General features: G+C 33.2%; 1 protein-coding gene across 1 annotated transcript; it reads left to right on the top strand.

The window, feature by feature from the left end:
• The first annotated feature begins 15,307 nt into the window (after nt 1-15,307).
• On the top strand, nt 15,308-20,367 carry LOC137813992 (triacylglycerol lipase SDP1-like). The gene is made up of 3 exons (XM_068616505.1): nt 15,308-17,358; nt 18,354-18,497; nt 19,177-20,367. Exons 1-3 carry the CDS (start codon nt 15,940-15,942, stop codon nt 20,137-20,139), a joined length of 2,526 nt encoding a protein of 841 aa, XP_068472606.1. The 5' UTR covers nt 15,308-15,939; the 3' UTR covers nt 20,140-20,367.
• Nucleotides 20,368-20,567: the final 200 nt, after the last annotated feature.

Here is a 20,567-nt window from a genome sequence, read left to right as displayed (position 1 = left end):
TTTCTCTAACTTTCATACACACTTCACAATACCACAAAAGGAATAAAGCATGCCAAAATCCACAACCATCTTATTATATATTCTCTAACGCTCAATTTATTTTAGGTTCGAGATCAATTTACAAATTCTGGATTAGATTTTTCGTACCTGACGACTTTGGGGTGTTATCTTATTTATAGAAGCTTTCTTGGACTTCTAATGGTACAGGTGAACGAGTTAAGCTCAACAGGACCTCATAGACCAATTGTATCTTAATCCGAATTTGTAGATACTTTATTATGTACTAATCGTTAATAACGTGATTTAGTTCTTTCACACCAGTCACATGCAAAACGTGCCAAAATGTCGATATAGGTTCGATGTTCTCAGTACTCTGGATCCTAGTAGTACATTATATAAAAGTTTTTCTTTTCTCTTTCCATTTCCTTCCCTTTTCTACCTTAGCCAAGGGTGGGCAAAAAATCCACTTAGGCTAATCTGATCCAATTTTTGCAATGCTCTGATCCATTATAAATTTGATTATTTAAATCTAGTTTTTGTTTTGATCCAAATTTTATAATTTTTCCAAATCAGATATCCATTTTTTTATACAGATTTAAAAAAAAATAGAAAATCCAAATTTTCAATCCAAAAACAGATATTCATTCCGCTCTACATCTGAAAACTGTGAAACACTCTTTCTCTACACCTCTGCAAAACGCAACGAAGCACTTGTTGTCCATCGCCTCCGAATCTCTCTCCACCGCCTCTGAATCCCTCTCCATCTCCTCTGACGCTCTCTCCATCGCCTCCGATTCTCTCCACGACCTTCGACTCTCTCTCCACCACCTCGACAAATTGATTTCCTTGCATCAAAGCACTTTGTCCCTCCACCGCAACCTATAGTCTAATTTTATTTTTCGATTTCAAAGAACTTTCTCTCTCTCTTCACCACCTCTAGCAAAAGCAACTTGCAGGTATGTTTGTTTTCATCCATGACCACTTCTTTTTGGATGGTTGTTCTTGATGCATCTTAATATTCTTTTTAACTCATGATTACTTCTATGTTTGCCATATTTTATCTAAATATGAGTCACCTCATCAGTTCCAAACCAAGACAAAGCGCCAATAACAACTAAATGGTGAACTGGGTCTGTGTTAGAAATTGTTTGAGTTTTTAGTACCAATAAGAGGTAAGTGCTAATGTTGTAAATGTTCTAATGATATAAAAGTTTAATTCAACACCTTATGAAAATGTCAGATAATTTGATATTATATTGGTATGAGCTTCATTTAGATATTCTAATAAGTGACTTTATATTATTGCATGTATGATTCATTTTAGTAGCTCATAAATTATTGTTGAACATTAAAAGGTGGTTCATTGTACATTTACACATTTATAGGGTGTTTGCTTGTTTGGGGAACTATTCCCTGCTGCAAAATAAGCAAAATAAACGTATGGGAAACTAATTCCAAGCTTACTAGAGACTAGAAAGTGATATAGTCACAATTTATCTGTTCTGCATATTGGGATGTTCATGGTCTCCACTATTATTACACAACAAGGTAGAACGTGTCTGGGCCAACCTCTTTTGGTAGCAAAATTGTGACTAGTAAGGTCTTTTGTATATCAAGTTTTCTTAATAGATTATTAGCTCATGTGTGCTTATAATTTTTGCAGTGCCCATATCTGTTTATATTCTTTCCCTTCCATTACCATATCTTCTTGAGGGAACAAGCTTGAGTCCATTTTTTTTCTTGGTTGTGCAATTCTTTTGTATGGTCTTTTACTGTACAACACATCCCAACCTGTAAGGAACAACTCTGAAGTGGACTGAAACCGTTCCAGTTCTGAGGAGGAACTATCAGCTAGGCACCCTGTCCAATTATCAATTTGGTATTCAACATATCCCTCCTTAATGAAGTAAAAACTTCTTTTGCGATTGTAGCATCTCTTCTTGTAATATTGTCAGGTACTTGTTAACACTACATCTCACTTGAATGTTTTTCTATGCATTCATAAACATTCATGAATAAGATCAGAACCTATACACACCATTTAGACACAACAACTAAGTAATCAACACCTCTTTGGCTCAATATTTTGTTCCATTTTAGTAGCTTTATTCTTTCATTCATTCTTCATATGGTTTCAATTCCAAAGAAAAAAGGTATGCTACTTTTTATCTGCTATGCTTCTTAACAAAGTGCATCACACATTAATTAATCTCAAAGGACCACTTAATTCAACTGTATAGCCTAACTTTGATGTGGATCATTGTGCTTCATCCAATTTATTTTCTACCAGTAACACTTAATTGGTTAGTTTAGTCTCTAAATTTATGATCTCGGCATTTTCTTAAATTTTAAGACAAAGTCTAAATGAACAAAATGACTATTTGTTGAACTCTAAATAAAAGAAATTTTGGTTTTATTGTGAATTAAAATTTGATGTTTTAAATATGTTGGAATCTATGTACTGAATGTTGGAAAGAAGATAACAAGGAGATGAAGACAAATAGGTGTTAGAGTTGGAATCTTCTAAAAGACAACCCTGAAGCTTCATTAACAACTCACTAGAAATAAATGCATGTCAGTTTATACTATGAATAAAACATTTTTTCTCCACTATTATGGGTTTATAAATCTGCTTGCTTGTTGGGCGAGACTCTCTATAGGCAATATGATGCTCCCTCATACAAAGATATATGAAGCTTAACTAGCTTTATGACCATCAACGGTTGCAATAGACTCTCTATAGGCTTTATAGACCTAGTATGATGGTCCTTCATACAAAGGTATATAAATATAGTACACAAGTACACTTGTGTAACACAACCTTGAAATTGACAGCTACCAACTTATCTAAGATATTGCATCATCTAATTGAACTTTTAACTATAGAGATAGTTAGACGCAATAATTTTTTTGGGTACAACAATATTAGGTTGTATATTTTACTTTTATTCAATGTCATCAATGCACGAGGAAGATGATTATTCAAGGTCTCAAAACCAATTGAGCATGTGGTTTCTACTCCACCAACGGTCTCTAGCTCTACAAATGTGAGACCTCCTTGCCATGAGGGAAGAAAAAATCGTTCAAAAGCTTGGAATCATTTTATTCAACTAGATCCTAAGTCGGATAAGAGATCTCAATGGAAGTATTGTGATATTCTTATTCGATATGAGAAAGGAACAAGTGCAATGCGAAATCATGTGTTGAGATGTCCAAATAACCCTAATAAAGAAGAAAACAAGAAGCAAAAAGTAAGTGCATTTTCAACCGTTGATGGAAATATGAACTCTCCTTCTTATTGTAGATTTCAACAAGAATTTTGTCGAGAAGAACCGGTAAAAATGTTTGTGGAATACAAAAGTCAAGATAAGATATTTCTTTGAAGTTGTTGTTTGATTAATATAAAACTCAAAAATGGGGGAGCTGAAAATAACACACAACAAATACATGCAGAGATACCTAGTTATAAGAATGATTTGTATGGTTGGAATAAATTTTCGCAAACAATTGGGTTAACCTCTTCAAACAAATCTGAGCTTCAAAAATATTGAGAGGAAGAGTTTAATACAAGTGCAAATTTGAATATTCTAGATTGGTGGAAAATTAATTCATGTAGATTTCCAATCCTTTCAAACATAGCACGAAAATTATTAGCTATGCCTATTTCTAAAGTAGCATATGAGTCTGTGTTTAGCATAGAAGAGTGTTTGATCCATATCGAAGTTCTTTATCACATCAAAAGGTGGAGACACTTATTTGTACATAGGATTGGCTAAAAGATACACCTTTACCGTCATTGTTAGACTATGATTTTGAAGAGCTTCAATGAGTTGACCAAGGTATGTTGATGTTCCAATTATGTATTAATGTTACAATTAAATATGTATTAAGTAACAATAAGTTTTTCATTTCTTATAGAGTTGGTTTCTCAACAAGATGTTGGCGGATCAACCAAAATTTCTCCTAAATAGTATGTTTGTTTTCATGACCACAACTTGATTTCTTTGAGGTTAGGATGTTATGATTCACCAATGATTTTGAATCACAAAAAGTAAATAAATTAAATTTTCTTCGATTAATTTTTTATTTATTTTTGGTGTTGCATACAGGTTGTAGAAAGGGACTTCTTGATCCTTTATAAGCATGAAATCTTGTGAAAAATATGCAAATATCCAAGTCACATGAATTTATTTTCTTAGCTGATTTTGTTTTTAGGAGTCATGCTGTTTTTGCTTATAATTTTTCAGTTTATGATACATGGAATATTTCAAGGTTGGAGTGGAGACAAGATAATGCACGAAGATAACAAATATGTATTGAATTTGTTTACGGCTATTTTTTTCTAAGGGATTAATTATAATTATTATGGTTTCACTTCTTGAAGTTATGGTTGCAGTAGTCGTTACCATCCTTACACAAGATAGTTTGATTACTAAGCTTTGTAGTATAATTTGCATGCATGTTTAAGAATTGTCTAGACACAAGGCATTTACTGTAGGTGACCAACATCAAAAGGTACTTCTTATTTAATGCTTAGACAACATAAGGTAGAAACAACATCAGTAGAGCTTCCTGAGCATCATCAATCTAGAGATTCCCATCAGTTATCAACGTATATGATTTTAGATAGGCACATTGTGCTTTTGCGATATTTAGATGTTTGCAAGTTAGTCGGTCACAATTCCGGATATGATATTAAGTTAGAATCGTGGTGGAGTTGTGTGATTGTGTACTATCGTAGGTCATACTTACTAGAAATTTGTTTGAAAGAGTACTTGTTCTTAGTTTTTCCTTAAGTTATATTTGGCTAGCCTATGTTAAAGATGTTGACTCAACCTTTTCAGGTTAAACTAGTTGCTGCAATTGTCGTGATTTAGTTACTTGCCTAGTTAGATCATATCTATGAGATAGATCTTACTTAGTCTCGAAAGGGTTTCTCATGTCATGTTCTAAAAGCAATTTTAAAGACTTTTTTGACAGCATTCCATGTTAACATTTGTAAATTGGATCATAGAGAAACAGATTACTGATTTGAACTCTTTTTTCTCTAAGACACTTATGAATTTAGCATTTAACATTGAATGGTAGACATTTTCTCCATGTGCAAAGTGAAGTTAAATTCATGACATTGCCAATTAGACATTTTATATCCTATGCTTCTGCTACCTCTGTACTTAAATATGAAAAAATTAACTAGTTTCAAACTTCTCAAGAATAATAATTATATTTTTTGGTATTATTAAATTGTAATTTTATTATATTTTTTTAATATTTATATGATTAAACTTTTGATACATATTTTTATATTAATATTATGTTAATTTTTTTAGAAAATATAAATTTAAATTTAAAATCCAATTATTTTTTGTTTATAAAAATAAGGATTTGGATTTTAAAATCCAATCCAAATATTTGAATTTTGGATTGGATTTTCCAAAAACTAGCATGACCATCTTAACCGTACCTTTTATTAGCTCCTCCAACCTCCTCTTTAAAATACAAATCTTACACATTAAAATTAAGAACAAAATCCATACAAAATTAACATCAATATAAAATTCAAGCTTTTAAGTGAACATTTATTTTAAATATACTTTCACATAAAAGAAAATAAGAGACCCCGATCTAATAAGTGAAGGCTAAGAAAACCATTTCTTGTATCTAAAGGATCGTAAAGAAGAACTAACTAGAATTGAAACTCTTAAAATAAATAGTTTGTAGGCAGCGTTAGAGTTTATATAGTTAAAGCAGAATCAGGGAATGGAAGCAACAAGGTACACAGAATAGGGTTTATTAAAGACAAAAAAAAATCAAGAAACTTTAACTTGAAATCAACAAAGGAAGCAAATTAACACATACTTATTATGTAACATTATCACTCATAATCAATCTAATAGAAGTGATCAAATTCACTAATTTCAAACAAATCTGACACCACGTTGAGAACTTTCAAACTATAGGACTACATTAATAAAAAAAAGTCATAACACAAGAACTAAGAAATAATAATTTCATTCGAGTCTTATTTTTTCCTTATAATAATTATGAATTCAAAATTTTATAATAATCCAGATATATGCACACTCCACAAAAAAAATCTTCTATATTTTTTTAAATGGGTTTTGTCAAAGGAAGGTTTTTATTATTTTTAATTTTCTATCATAAGTTTAATCGTTTAATTTTTTTTTCATCGTAGTATTCATATAATTATCATCAACGGTATCTAACAATAGTAAATTTTGTAACGATACGATAAAATATTAAACCAATAGTTATTATGATTTAAGGTAAATTGTTACAAATTTAATTTTCATCAAAAACTTCATTTTGTTAGGTGACTTTTATTGAATAAAAACTTTATACTAAATTTTATTACTATCTCGTTTTACAAAATATGTATATATAAATCATATCACTAGTAAATTAATATTCTCAGCATTCATCTGAAAACCTTCTATGAATCTATAAAAAAAATGTTTGTAAACCACTCCTAACTGAGGTCTATCCGTAAAACTTTTTAAAAATTATAATAGATGAAAATTTATTTTTAATTTTTTTAAAAATATCTCTTCAGTTTCTTAAATTTGGGTTAGCTTTTCTTTTAATTCACAAATTTAAAAGTAATTTTTCTAGTGTTCCAAATTTAAAAATAATGTTTTATTCCCTAAATATGAAGAGATTTTGTTAATCTTTAATTTGAAAATGATTTATTATGATTTAAAATAATTAAGATAGTTAACATTGTGATTAATTTTATAAATATATTATATCAATTTTAAATATCTTTTATTTTATTTTTCTGTTGCGGTTCTTGTTCTCCTATTTATGGAGGACCATCCCACATATCTAGCCACCTGGGGCTTTCTCCATGCATCTTCATACATTCTTCCTATACCTTCATATTTTTTTTAATTCCAACCATACCCTTCTAATTTTATGTTAGGATTTTTGTTTCGGTGGAGAGTGTGGTGACTTCGTCATTTCCAAGTGGTATTGGTTGCTTGAGGTGGTTGTTTTTGGTGGCCGATGGTGGTTGGTGATTGAGGTATGTTTTATGGTGATTTTACATTCGTTTTTTGTTCATTTATTTATTAATTTTTTTCATGTATACCGGATTGTAAAATCTGTAACACCCTCTAACTATAATATGTATTTAGGATTAATTTGGGATACATATTAAAATTATATTTTGGATTATACAATCCGGAATACATATTATCGTTAGGGGGTGTTACAGTTTGTCATGGATGAAGGAGTAGAAACTGGATGAGCCAAAGGCCTTGCTGAAATTTCAGAGGCTTAAACCTTTCCTAGAAATAACAGAAAAGGTATATCCCAATTTGATCAAGGTGTTCTACACAAATCTCAGCCTTGATGGGAAGAATCTGGTTTCCACTGTGAAAGGAGTCACTATGATGATAACTCTTGATGTTTGGAGCAACATTGCTGGATTCAAATACAATGAAGTAAAAGTTGGCAAGGGAAATATATCAGAAATTAGTGAGTTCAACAAGATGCAATTCTATACAATGGAGCAACCAATTCATTCAATGAGTTTCATTTAGGTACTCTAAATTTAACACCTAGATTTTTAGCCTATATCATTGCATGGCGACTAACACCTAGGGGGGAGGGGGCAACCGTGCTATGCTGAATGAGGAGGACTTGATCTTAATGTATTGCATTATGAAAAAGATCAAGGTTAACTGGATCAATATAATGAAGGAACACATGCTCAAATCCAGAAGACTCTCTTATTACAAGTTTCCCTATGCAATTATGATTTCCAAGTTCATAGATTACTTTGAAGTTGATATGAAAGATGAGCTCAATGAGACCATCAAAGCTGGCAATGAAATTGACTGCTCAAACTTACTGGAAATCAGATTCCAGAAGCATAATGATGTGTGGGTTAGCAAAACTAGTGCAACTTCAAGTTCTGAACCTCCCGAATTAAGCAATGCAACAACTAAGTCTCAAGCAAATGAGATGAAAGCTTTGATTGCTATGTGCCACCAATGGAGAAGGAGAACCTTTGTCAAGCTTAGAAAGAGTGATGCTCAATAGGTTGGATACAATTTCTACTGAGTAAAGAGCCTACTATGAGATGACCACCTCAAGATTTCAGCATCTTGATGACCAAATTCAAGTTGTACAAGAGCAATTGTCCGAGCTCTACCATCGTGAGCAGTAATATGTTTCTTTTAACTTGTTATTTCATCTTGTAATTGGTTAAATTTCATATTTCCTAAACTAATTATTTTTCTACTTGTTATTCTAGACTGTATGGGTGCTGGTTTTGCACCTTGAACATTTTCTATCCTCATAAGCATGGTTATCACTATTATAATTGTTATTCTTTTATGATTATAAATTGTTTGATGGATTGGTACATCCATTTAAATAGCTTTTATTCATTGTTTTTGTTTGATGAACACAACGAGGGAGAAATACTAGAGATGTTCTACAAGACAGGGGGAGTAGAAGTTCTTATGTCTATGTTCAGTGAAATAAAGCTCAAGACAGGATTCAAGACATGCTGGATTATTTGTCTCCATCAAACAAGGGGAAATTTATGGATATCTCAAGGTTCTCAACTAAATGTGTTTGATGAAGCCAAGTGTGAAACTTTGAAATGAAGATTGTTGCCACATAAGAGTCTAGATAGCTTAGTTTAGTATATGGGTGTCTTGACTTATCTTCTATCTTGATTAAATAATGAAGGGTCCAAGAACAAAATCTCTTTCAATAGTTAAACTAGTTTTTAATTTATTAAAACGTTTTTCAATCGATTAAAAATGTATTTAAATGATTAAAATTTTGTTTTATAGAAAATTGTAGTTTTTCAATTGACTAAAACTATTTTCAATTGATTATAATTCTAACTACTTGAAAGATGCAATTTTTCAATTTGTTATTTCGTAGATCAATTGATTGAATTTTTTTTGAAGTGTTTTTAATGAGTTAATCTCAGAAAACTGTTTTTGAGTTAGTTTTGTTTCAAGCTATTTCAGTTTAACTATTTCCTTTTATTCAAAATAAGTTTTGAAGCTAACTATGTGTTTTAAGTAAAATCAACCTATTGTTTCTAGTTTTAAATTGTTGATCTTATTAACAATACTCAAATCTGTTTTAAATCTATTTCAATTTTGAATCTATAAAAAGGAGGGCTTGATCTCTAAAAAGATATCCCTTCATTACTCACACACAATACATCGTTTAGAAATTGAGATAATTCTAAGTGAATAGCTTTTTGGAGAGAATTAGTCTTTGAAAGTCTTTGAGTGTTCTTGGTTCCTTAACTTTCATCATTCACTTGAGGTCAAAGATTTTTCAAAGTGTGTTGTGGATTTGGAGATCCTCTTGAGTCTTTTGATTCAAAGCAAAGGTGATTTCGTTCCCGTACTTTGCTGTTTTGATAATTTTGTGTTTTTAGATCCACGATAGAGTTTCTTGGAGTGTTACAGAGTTATGATAGAGTTTTACAGTGTGTGTTTTGAATTTTGTAGAGTTCAAAAGTTGTTCTTGAATAGTCTTTTGTAAAAAGATATTTGTGATTTAGTGAAATCCATCTTAGTGTGAGGTGAGACTGGATGTAGCTCATTTTTGAGTGAACCAATATAAATCTTGGTGTTCTTTAAGCTTTCCTCTTTACTACATTAGTATCCTGCATAACTCTATTAACTGATATAAAAAAGAATCTGTTATTTTAAAATTCAATCGATTGTTTTTTCACCTGCCACTTATGTTTTTTTATTTCTAAACTAAGTTGCTTTAATGTTCTTAGTTTTTTTTTTATTGTGCTACTATTTGTCTGGAATTCTTAAGAGGGTTTTAAAGCTTATGTTTTTTTATATTTCTAAACTAAGTTGCTTTAATGTTCTTAGTTTTTTTTTTATTGTGCTACTATTTTGTCTGGAATTCTTAAAAGGATTTTAAAGACTGAAATATATTTTGTCTTAATTGAAATCATAAATTTAATCTGTTATCTTGATATTTAAGGAAAAAATGATATTTTTGTCTGACCTATGAAGGTGAAGTTGGAGCTATGGAGTTGGAGGAAGAAACAACTGTAAATATTTGTAAAAAGTATATTAGATTTAATTGAGTCTTGTATTCTGGGCCAAGTAGCATATGGATCTATTTTGGGCCTTATATTTGGCCATATATAGAATAGGTTTGAGGCAAATTCTCCCCCCACCTCCATATTAATTGTGAAAAGTCAATTTTAACCATTTTAAAAAATTTAAATAATCCTAAATAAAGAATAACCTCATATTTTTAAATAACCTCAGTTGCACCCTCGCACCCCCATACCTCCCTTCCAACCACAACCCTTCCATTCTCCTTTATTCGCAGCGTTTAAGAGAGTAGTTCATTTGAGCGTGTGTGAGAGGGTTGACGAGAAGATTTGTTGTATTCGACGTTTCCCAGTGCAAAAATAATTTTTTTTTGTTTTGTACTCCATTTTTGCACATCGTTGGTTTTTTGTTTGGGGTTTTGTGGCTTCCAAAAAAATGAAAAAAAAACAAGTGATAAAAAACACAACCACCACTAGTAAAAACACCACAAAACTTACCTCAGCCACCAACGTTGACCCTTGATAAGTGTCATATTTCAGTAATATTTCATATTAAAAGACAAGCACTTATGTATATTTATTGATAAAATAACTATAATTTAACCCCTATTTTATGAATTTAAACATTTTTACATGTTTTGTGATTATAATATAAATAAGAATGATTTATTCCCAGATTTGTGTTAATTTCAGGATTCTAGGGGAAATGGAGATCAAAGAGCTAAAGGATAATACACAAGATGAAAAGGGAAAGTTTGAACGCTCAAAACTCGCCCAAGCCAGATCACTCTAGAGGAACTCGCCCAAGCGAGCCCAATCTTGCCCAGGCGAGATCACTCCATAGAAGTTGGGTTTTTTCTCGTCCAACTCACCTAAGAAAGTTGTAGCTCGCCTAGGCGAGAAGTCACTTAGCCCAAGACCAACTAGGTTAAATATGAGGCATGAGACATAACCCTAGACATCATTGAGAGAATAAAAGGAGGTAGAAAACCCTAAAGGAGGTAGCCGTCAGGGAGAAACATCCTGGATCTTTTTTTTTCTTGTTTTCCGTGCTTGTAATGGCCAACATGAGTGGGTAATTGTACCGTTTGGGGGGGAGTATTTTGTTCAAACTCTTATATTCTTAATTGATGATTGATATTGTCATTTTATTCTTAGCGCTGGTTTTATAATGATTTTGATCCTTAGATTTGACTAGAAAAAGTACTTCTAAGCTTCTAACCTAAATGATAATGCTTAACATATTTGAATGCTAGGAATAGATTTGAAATGTTCATTGCTATCAACATCTGCTTGTAACAATAAAGAGTTTTTATAAATATGTGAAGAATTGATATTTAGGAGACTATCTTAATAATTTTATATGCGATGAATCGATATAAATGAATTTTATACAGACATCAATACCAATCAAAGATAGAATATTATTATGCTTTTCAAAATACAAAAAAGTAAGAAGGATGAACCACAAAAATCCCAATTTTCCCAATTGAATCAAACAACTCTTTATTTTGCTTTATTTACATTCTTGTAATCTCATACACAACAAATATCCAACAAAATTGTATGTATTATTTTCTATTTAGTCAATCTTATACATGAGAATTCAACTATTCCTTGTGGGTTTGATATCCGTCCTTAGGGACAAATTTATTACTTTTGACACAATACACTTGTCGTAAAATAGTCATCAACCACCAGTCACTACAAGCAACCACCACCACTTGAAAATAAAGAAGAAGGCACCACATTGTCCACCATACTCAGAAGGGTATTGTTGAAATTAAAAATAGTATTAAAGTGTTGGGAGAAGGTATGGAGGTGCGGAAAAATTTGCCTAGGTTTACTAACTTAACTCTAGGCGCCACTTATGAGACTTGTGGGAAACTTGCTCCACAAGTTAGGCTTAGGGTTTGAGAAACTTGCCATGCAAGTTTTCCTTCCTATAAATATGACCATCTCCTCTTTTATTTTCAACCTTGATTTTGGATAATGAAATTCTGCTCAATTTCTTGCAGATTTTCTACTTGTCTTGGTTCTCTCTAGAGTAGTCTTCTTGAAGACACTCTTCAGACTGCTCTCAAGTGTTGACCTAACCTCACTCTAGGAACTCAAACATTCCTTTTCACCTCACAAAGTATGACTATACTACTCTTCCTACACGTTTTCGCCTTGTTCATCATTAAAAGAAGAAGATATATCAATGAGCAAGTAACGACTTCCATCAATATAGTGGTGAGTGTGACAACAATTTTTACCTTAATGCTTTGTTTGGATTAGGGTGTGGATTTAAGATGATTTGAAGAGAAAGGGTCAAAATGTTGTTTATATTAAGGTAAATATAATGGAAAGTGTAGGCAAAGTTTATGAAAATTTGTGAGTGATGTGATAAGTGTGATTGAAATTATATTTTTTTAATTGATAAAAATGTAAGATTACAAACTTGTCCTTATATTTAAAAATTGTTGGAAAATTAATTTGATTCCTTTATTTGTGGATTATAGTTGTTTGTAATTTAAGCATTATTTTCAGTACTTTCTAAAAATTATGTAAAATTGTCAGAACATATTTATGATTAATAAAAAATTTATTTGGTTCAATTAAAAATATTCGTGGAAAATTGGGAATGTAGTAAAAAAAATTTATGTTGAAGTGAATTCATCAATAAAGTACCTGCATAATAAATATATGAAACAAAGTACATTGCAATATATATGTAAAAATAACACAATATTATAATAATGTCTCGGAAAATAATAACAATGATAGGTCAAATATGTATAACTCAAAAGACTCCTGGAAGTCATGAAGTTGATGTTGTAGGTCATCAATTGTTTCATAGACCTTGTCAAAACGTCTGTTGATGTTTAGGTTCATAGTCTTGATCGATTCCTGTAACTCTCGAAATCCACTCCAAATTTGTGGTATCATTTCATAAAATGATCCTGGATTGGGGCCTGGGACGCAGTGCCATAAACATGGTCGTTCCGTATTGTTGGGTTGATGTCATCTCCATCATTGATGGAACCCTGAGAGTTAGAGCAACCACTAAGCTAGCCCATCATCATCTTCATCTTATTATTGTGTTTTCTCTTTTGCTTTCTAGAAGATAACCTTCACACTTAGTTAATCACTTGGTTAAGTTTGTATCCAATGACAATCTTCTTAAGCTTCTCACCATATTCTGCTAATTCAAAAAAAAAAAAAAAAAACCTTAAACAAAGGTGTAACTCCTAAAATGTGTCAATCTAAAATCAACTCACATCAATCATCCTTGTGTTAATCCCTCCCACGTTGCCAAACACCATGTAACTGATGGATATTTAACTTCTTTCAATGTTTTTTCCCAAAAAATTGGTTCATCTGAGCACCATACTTGATTTGATGCATAAATCGACTTCACACGCATTCATGATCATTGTGATTAGCATGACATAGGGAATATGCATGTTGTTGTCCCGACATTTGATCATGTGTTGCATATATAATGGGGTCATTTAATCACGATATTATTTTTTATGACCCATAATATAAAAATATCTTCATGCAACCACTGAGAATAATTACTTCACCGAGAACTCAAGATGTGAACAAACGTGTAATGAAGTAGTCTATCATTTAGTAATATACCACCTACAGTCCTGACATTATGACCTTGCATCCTTGGCCCCATCATGACTATCAATTTCATATCATGATCATAGTTCAGGTCATCAAAAGGGTTTGCAACATTTAATTACAGTCCTTCATACTTCAAATGAGCCAAATGCATCCAATCTGGAAGGGTGACAACAATCCAATTCCGGTTAACCTCGGAATAGAGGACACCATGGTCTGTGATCCTAAGATTTGCATAAAAGACTCTGATCATATCTTCAAAACATTTCAACATCACAAATTATTTAAAACCTTGATGTTCCAAATGACGGTGAAACTCAAACCCTAAAGACTCAAAGAAGGTGAAATGCATTACATTAGGCACAACTGGTTTGAGGTAAAACCTTGTGCCACAGTCCATCCTCTACTCTTGGTCAATAAACAACCGTGACTGGTTTAGGGCTTCCTTAATATCGGGGACTCGTGGAGCAAGAACTGCATCATTTGTAGGGGCTTTTCCCTTACCTTTCTAGTGAGTGCATTGTCTCTTAGTAGATGAAGAAGTCATTCTTGCAAAACTTAGCACATTTTATGGAGGCAATAAGTGAATAGTGGTATAAAATTCTATCATAACAATCAAAATAAAGATATAACATTAAATAAATAAATTAATAGTTGCACACTATATATTTGTAGGTGTAACACCGACTATAATATGAATAACTGTTATTTAATTTGAAATTGAAAGTAGATTTTTTTTATAAGATTTTTTTAGAGAAAATATTAATTATAACATAACTTCAATGTTTTACATTTTGGTAATTATTCACAATATATTCTAAAAATATACAAGTTTTACAATAAGAGTTCTACATCAAGATAAAGAACTATACATATATTTTATACATTCTAGAGATATTAAAGCTAACTTATGTCGGAGTTAAAGATTTTCCAAAATCCTCTCGAACATTTATTATTGAGCATGTTCTACTTTGTACCTATAAAAGAGAGAAAAAAAAGTGAGATCTAAAAATCTTAAATATCATTAAATATCAATCTTAATAAAATTAATATAGAATAAAAAAATAAGGACCTGTAACCTGACTCAACTGAATACTATTTCTCCATTTAAGCTTACATTTTGTGAAGGCATATTACGGGGCACACTTGCATTAATTGCAAAATTTCTTCTTGCAATTAGGAGTAAAATTCATAGTAACAAAATTGGGTGAGTGATGCTGCTCTTCTCAAAGAAATTCACCAACACAAAACTCCAAAGAAGAAAGAGTAAGAAGCCCTTTGTATCAGCAGCAAGAGCTTCAAGATATGGGGTTGTAAAAAGATACGGGATATTTTGGTCTTTCACATACCCCTATGAGGTGCAGATGCAAGATATGGGGGTGCAGAAAGAAAAACCCCATTATCATTGGAGTTGTTAAACTACACATTTTTTGTTGAGTGGCTCGTTTTCTGCTGCTTTCTTATTCTTAGAAGGAAAATAAAGAGCATGTTTTTGTCGTTTGTTTTCAGTGTCTGAAACAAACTATAATTGGATCACGTTATTGTCCAATTACAAAGCTCCAACGCTTCAAGTTGCATCTTAAAAGCAAACCAAAATCATATTTTTCTGTGACATTTTCTTTTTTCCTTTATCTGAGTCAATTCTCTAACGAACCATAAATCTGGATGTTCATTCCACGTCATCATTTTCGTGACGAGGCTCCCTGTCACCCTATGGGGTATCTTATCCCCTCTTCCCAGATTCCAATGCCCCCTTATCCCACTTGCATCCCTTCCTAATTATAAGACCAATAATTTGTTACCCTTTTGGCTCTTCACTAAGATTTGTTTTAGAAATCAACGGTTTGGTTCCTTGGGTTTGATTAAAAATTTCATCTTTTTTATTCGAAAGATTTTTAGGCTTCTTGGGGTCGGAAGAAAAACAAGAACTTGTAGTACTGTTCATTTGCATAGTCTTTTCTATTTTAGTTTCCTTTTTATTTTGATTTGGTTTAAGTTAGGGATTATACGAGTTTTGGAGTTAAACACAGGACAAACACACACGTTTATCATTTTGTGAGATCCTAGTGAAGATTCTTTTCTTTGTAATCTTTTCATCAGCCTTGCCTTTTCACAATGTGTACTATTTGATTCTAACATCGAAGATACAGAGACTGGCTTTATTGTATATTATTAATACGTTGGTAGTTTTTAGTTTTGATTTATGAGAAAGATATTGTTTTTCTTTTGATCAAGGAAGAATGGATCACATTAGTAATGAGGCTAGGGTTTACGGTTTTCCAATCGGTCCTTCAGACATTCTTGGTAGATCAATTGCTTTCAGGGTTCTATTTTGTAAGTCCATGTCACACTTTAAGCACCAGATATTTCACGTGTTGTTAGATCTCTTCTATAGGTTTAGGGGGGGTTTGGCATCCTTTATATCATGGTTGCATCCTAGGAATCCTCAGGGGATACTGGCAATGATGACAATTATTGCTTTCTTGTTGAAACGATATACAAATGTGAAAGTAAGGGCTGAAATGGCATATAGGAGGAAGTTTTGGAGAAACATGATGAGATCTGCTTTGACCTATGAGGAGTGGGCTCATGCAGCTAAGATGCTTGATAAAGAGACAACAAAGATGAATGAATCAGACCTTTATGATGTGGAATTGGTGAGGAACAAGCTTCAAGAGCTCCGCCACCGTCGGCAAGAGGGATCTCTTAGAGATATATTTTTTTGTATGCGTGCCGATCTTGTTAGAAATTTAGGTAATATGTGTAATCCTGAACTACACAAGGGTAGGCTTCAGGTGCCCAAATTAATCAAGGAATACATTGATGAAGTAACGACTCAATTGAGAATGGTCTGTGATTCTGATTCAGAGGAACTATCATTGGAAGAAAAGCTTGCTTTCATGCATGAAACTAGGCATGCATTTGGGAGGACAGCTTTGCTGTTAAGTGGGGGTGCTTCTCTTGGAGCTTCTCATGTGGGTGTAGTTAAAACACTGGTAGAACATAAACTCTTGCCTAGGATAATTGCTGGTTCAAGCGTGGGATCTATTATGTGTGCCGTTGTTGCCACCAGGACTTGGCCTGAGCTTCAGAGCTTTTTTGAAGATTCATGGCACTCATTGCAATTTTTTGATCAAATGGGTGGGATTTTTACAGTTGTTAAGAGAGTCACGACATTTGGTGCTGTTCATGAGATCAGACAGTTGCAAATGATGTTGAGGCATCTAACAAGCAACCTTACATTTCAAGAAGCTTATGACATGACAGGTAGAATTCTTGGGATTACAGTTTGTTCCCCAAGGAAGCACGAACCACCTAGATGTCTTAACTACTTGACTTCACCCCATGTGGTTATATGGAGTGCAGTCACTGCTTCTTGTGCCTTTCCTGGCCTTTTTGAGGCTCAAGAATTGATGGCAAAGGATAGAAGTGGGGAAATTATTCCTTACCATCCTCCTTTTAACTTAGGTCCCGAAGAGGGCTCCACACCAGCGCGCCGTTGGAGGGATGGTAGCTTGGAGATTGATTTACCTATGATGCAGTTGAAAGAACTATTCAATGTCAATCATTTTATAGTTAGCCAGGCCAACCCTCATATTGCACCATTATTGAGATTGAAAGAATTTGTGCGGACTTACGGGGGCAACTTTGCTGCCAAGGTACATATTAATGGACTTGGATTTTTGTGCAAACACAATGTATGTTTATTGTCATGTGTATATTTTCTTCTTAAATGAGTTGTCACTTCTATAGTCCCCCGTTACCTGTTACCATTCCCCCTTCCCCTCCCCAAGCCCTGAGTTGATGTGTTAGATAGTTTATCACTGGTTGACTTACTTTCTAAACAGTTTGCTAAAAGTTTTATGGATGATTACTTCCTTGTTCTTATCATGCTGTTTATGCTGTAGGACCAGTTTGGTTTGAAAAAATATTTTATAGTTTCACTCTGTTTCCTGTTTTCAAAAAGTTTATATAGAAAAGAGAGCAATTTCTTATTGTTTTCTGTATCCTGTTTTCATTTCTGTTTTTACTTTTTCTTATATAAATTTTGGAAGAATAAGAAATATGTTGAGCAAAACATTCTCTCAGACTAATTTGACCCATTGGCTTTTCTATGCTTTATTCATGCATGTTATTTGGATGTTCTGTGCATGTCTCCTTCTGTCTCTGAAATATGATGCGTCGTGTACTTGTTATTTATTGATGGAGAAAATAACCTGTGGAGTTTTACTCCCTGAAAACTTGTAGGGGAAATCCATGCATATTTTTAATCACAATAAGAGATCATTGCTCACCTATTTGCAATATCACCCAATATTGTCGCATCATGCAATTGCATTTTTTAATTGAAGAATGTAGTTACAGGCTATGTTTGTAGCATAACCTATGCGTTGAAACAGTTGTAAAATTTCCCTCATTTCTGTTGGTTCCTCCTATTCGTTCCAGTGACAAAAATGCATTTTAGTCTGAATATTAGCAGCATATATAGGAATTTTTAATTTCAAAATATATACTGTGAAAATTAGGCATGAATAGGAAGTGGTTGTATTGTATGCTTTGCTAGTGGCCATTCATCATTTATAAGGCATCAAACTTGTTAACCACTCTTACTACATAATGATTGTATCAAATTAGGATGTTTTATTTTTTTCAGCTTGCCCATCTTGTGGAGATGGAGGTGAAACATAGGTGTAATCAAATACTGGAACTTGGTTTTCCATTAGGTGGACTTGCTAAGTTGTTTGCTCAAGACTGGGAAGGTGATGTGACTGTTGTTATGCCTGCAACTCTTGCTCAGGTATGTACCTACGAACATTAAAATATCGGCTAGATAATTAAGGAGAAAATAACTTCAGCTAGATACCAATTCAAATGAAAGTGCTAGGGGTTTCCAAGCCTTCGGTTACAAAATAGAGGAATATGTGACAAAATATGAACTTTGTAATGAAACCATGTCTTTTTCTTCTCCTCTGTTTTTTACATTTCTTTTTTTTTGTTTCCTTCTTTTGTACTGCACTCTGTTGTGGGAATCAAAAGACAATTGAACTACAACAACAACGTTGAAAAAGGTGAATGCACAAACGAATTTTATCATTCGAAGCATGCAGATGTTGCACAATATTGGGTGCTTAAAAGAATTGGGATTGGGATAGGTCATATTACATTAATGAGCTAGAGGCATGTTGGTAGTGTTTTAAAATGGTACTTCAATCCGTTGATTCCCACAACAGAGAGTGCAATACAAAAGAAGGAAATAGAGAAAATAGAGAGAAGATGTGGTTTTGTTACACATGGAGAGAACTGAACAGTGTGTGTGTGTATATATATATATATATACACATCATGGTAGCCATTACTCTTTCTCCAATAATACATTTTTACTAAAGGTTTAGGTTATTTATGCATCATTTACTAAAAGATGATTCTGTTAGTTAGTGATTAACTTGTACTCTTGTCTTGCTGGTGTTCTGTTCCAGTACACCAAAATTATACAGAACCCTTCTTATGGAGAGCTTCAAAAGGCAGCCAACCAAGGGAGAAGATGTACCTGGGAGAAACTTTCAGCCATTAAAGCAAATTGTGGCATTGAGCTTGCCCTTGATGAGTGTGTTGTGATTCTCAATCATATGAGAAGACTAAGGAGAATGGCTGAGAGAGCTGCTTCTGCTTCTCATGGTTTGTCAAGTACTGTCAGGTTTAGTGCTTCAAGAAGAATTCCTTCATGGAATTGCATTGCACGGGAGAATTCGACCGGTTCCCTTGAGGACCTTATTGATGTTGCTTCCTCATTGCACCAAAGCATTAGCAGTTCTAATGTGGCCAGTGGTAAAACTTGGAAGACCCACCGTGGCATACACGAAGGAAGTGACAGTGACTCTGAAAGTGTTGATTTGCACTCTTGGACAAGATCTGGTGGGCCTTTGATGAGAACTACTTCGGCAAATATGTTCATTGATTTTCTCCAAAACTTGGAAGTTGACACTGAACCAAATAAAGGCTTAGTGAGTCATGCTAACCCTAATGATTTTCAGTATCGTAACCCCAGGCTCACAACACTGGATAGGAACTCCGATAGCACAGAATCTGAGCAAAGGGAAATTGGCAACAGGGTGGTCAATGGGTCCCGCATACTGGTGACTGCAGGTGATTTTTTGCAGCCGGAAATGATCCATAATGGTATTGTGTTTAATGTTGTCAAGAAAGAAGACGTGACACCCTTAAACAGGAGTCATGATTTTGAAAATTTCACCAATGAGATTGCTGAATGTGTTCAAGATGAGTGTCCAGGGAAGGAGATGGATGCTGCTAGCTCAGCCTCTGAACATGGAGATGATGAATCCACTCCAGCTACGTCCTTTACTGCATCTCCAGATTATACTTCTGTGGACCGTCATTCGGGCACAGATTCAAGTATGAATGGGAGCATTGTTGATGGCTAGATTCAAGTACCTATTCTTTTCCAGTGGCTTTTCAATATTTTGTTCTTATTGCTCTCCCTATCGTAAATAGTATTCATGATATGATGTGAATAGCTCCTCACCATTTGATTTACTCATAAATATAACGAAGATAAAGAAATTTTGTACAAAAATTTCTCGACCACATCCATGTCTTTGGTCACCCCTTCTCAGATGAATGAAACACGGTTTTTTTAGTTTCCTGTGACAGCTAGCTGTGTTAAAAGTTTAAGAAAGGCAAAAAGGTTATATGACCTACGCTAACTCCATCTAGGGGTGTTTATCTAACACTGTTACCATACGTGAGTTTATTCAATTCAATTATGGTTGCATAAGAAATTATTTTTCAGTCTACAATAAACAGAAAGAGGAGGAAATAGATGCTACTTGCCCTGAAACTAGAATTTTAA

Source organism: Phaseolus vulgaris, chromosome 1 (assembly GCF_000499845.2).
Source record: "Phaseolus vulgaris cultivar G19833 chromosome 1, P. vulgaris v2.0, whole genome shotgun sequence".
NCBI lineage: Eukaryota > Viridiplantae > Streptophyta > Magnoliopsida > Fabales > Fabaceae > Phaseolus > Phaseolus vulgaris.
This window is presented reverse-complemented; position numbering and strand designations above follow the sequence as displayed.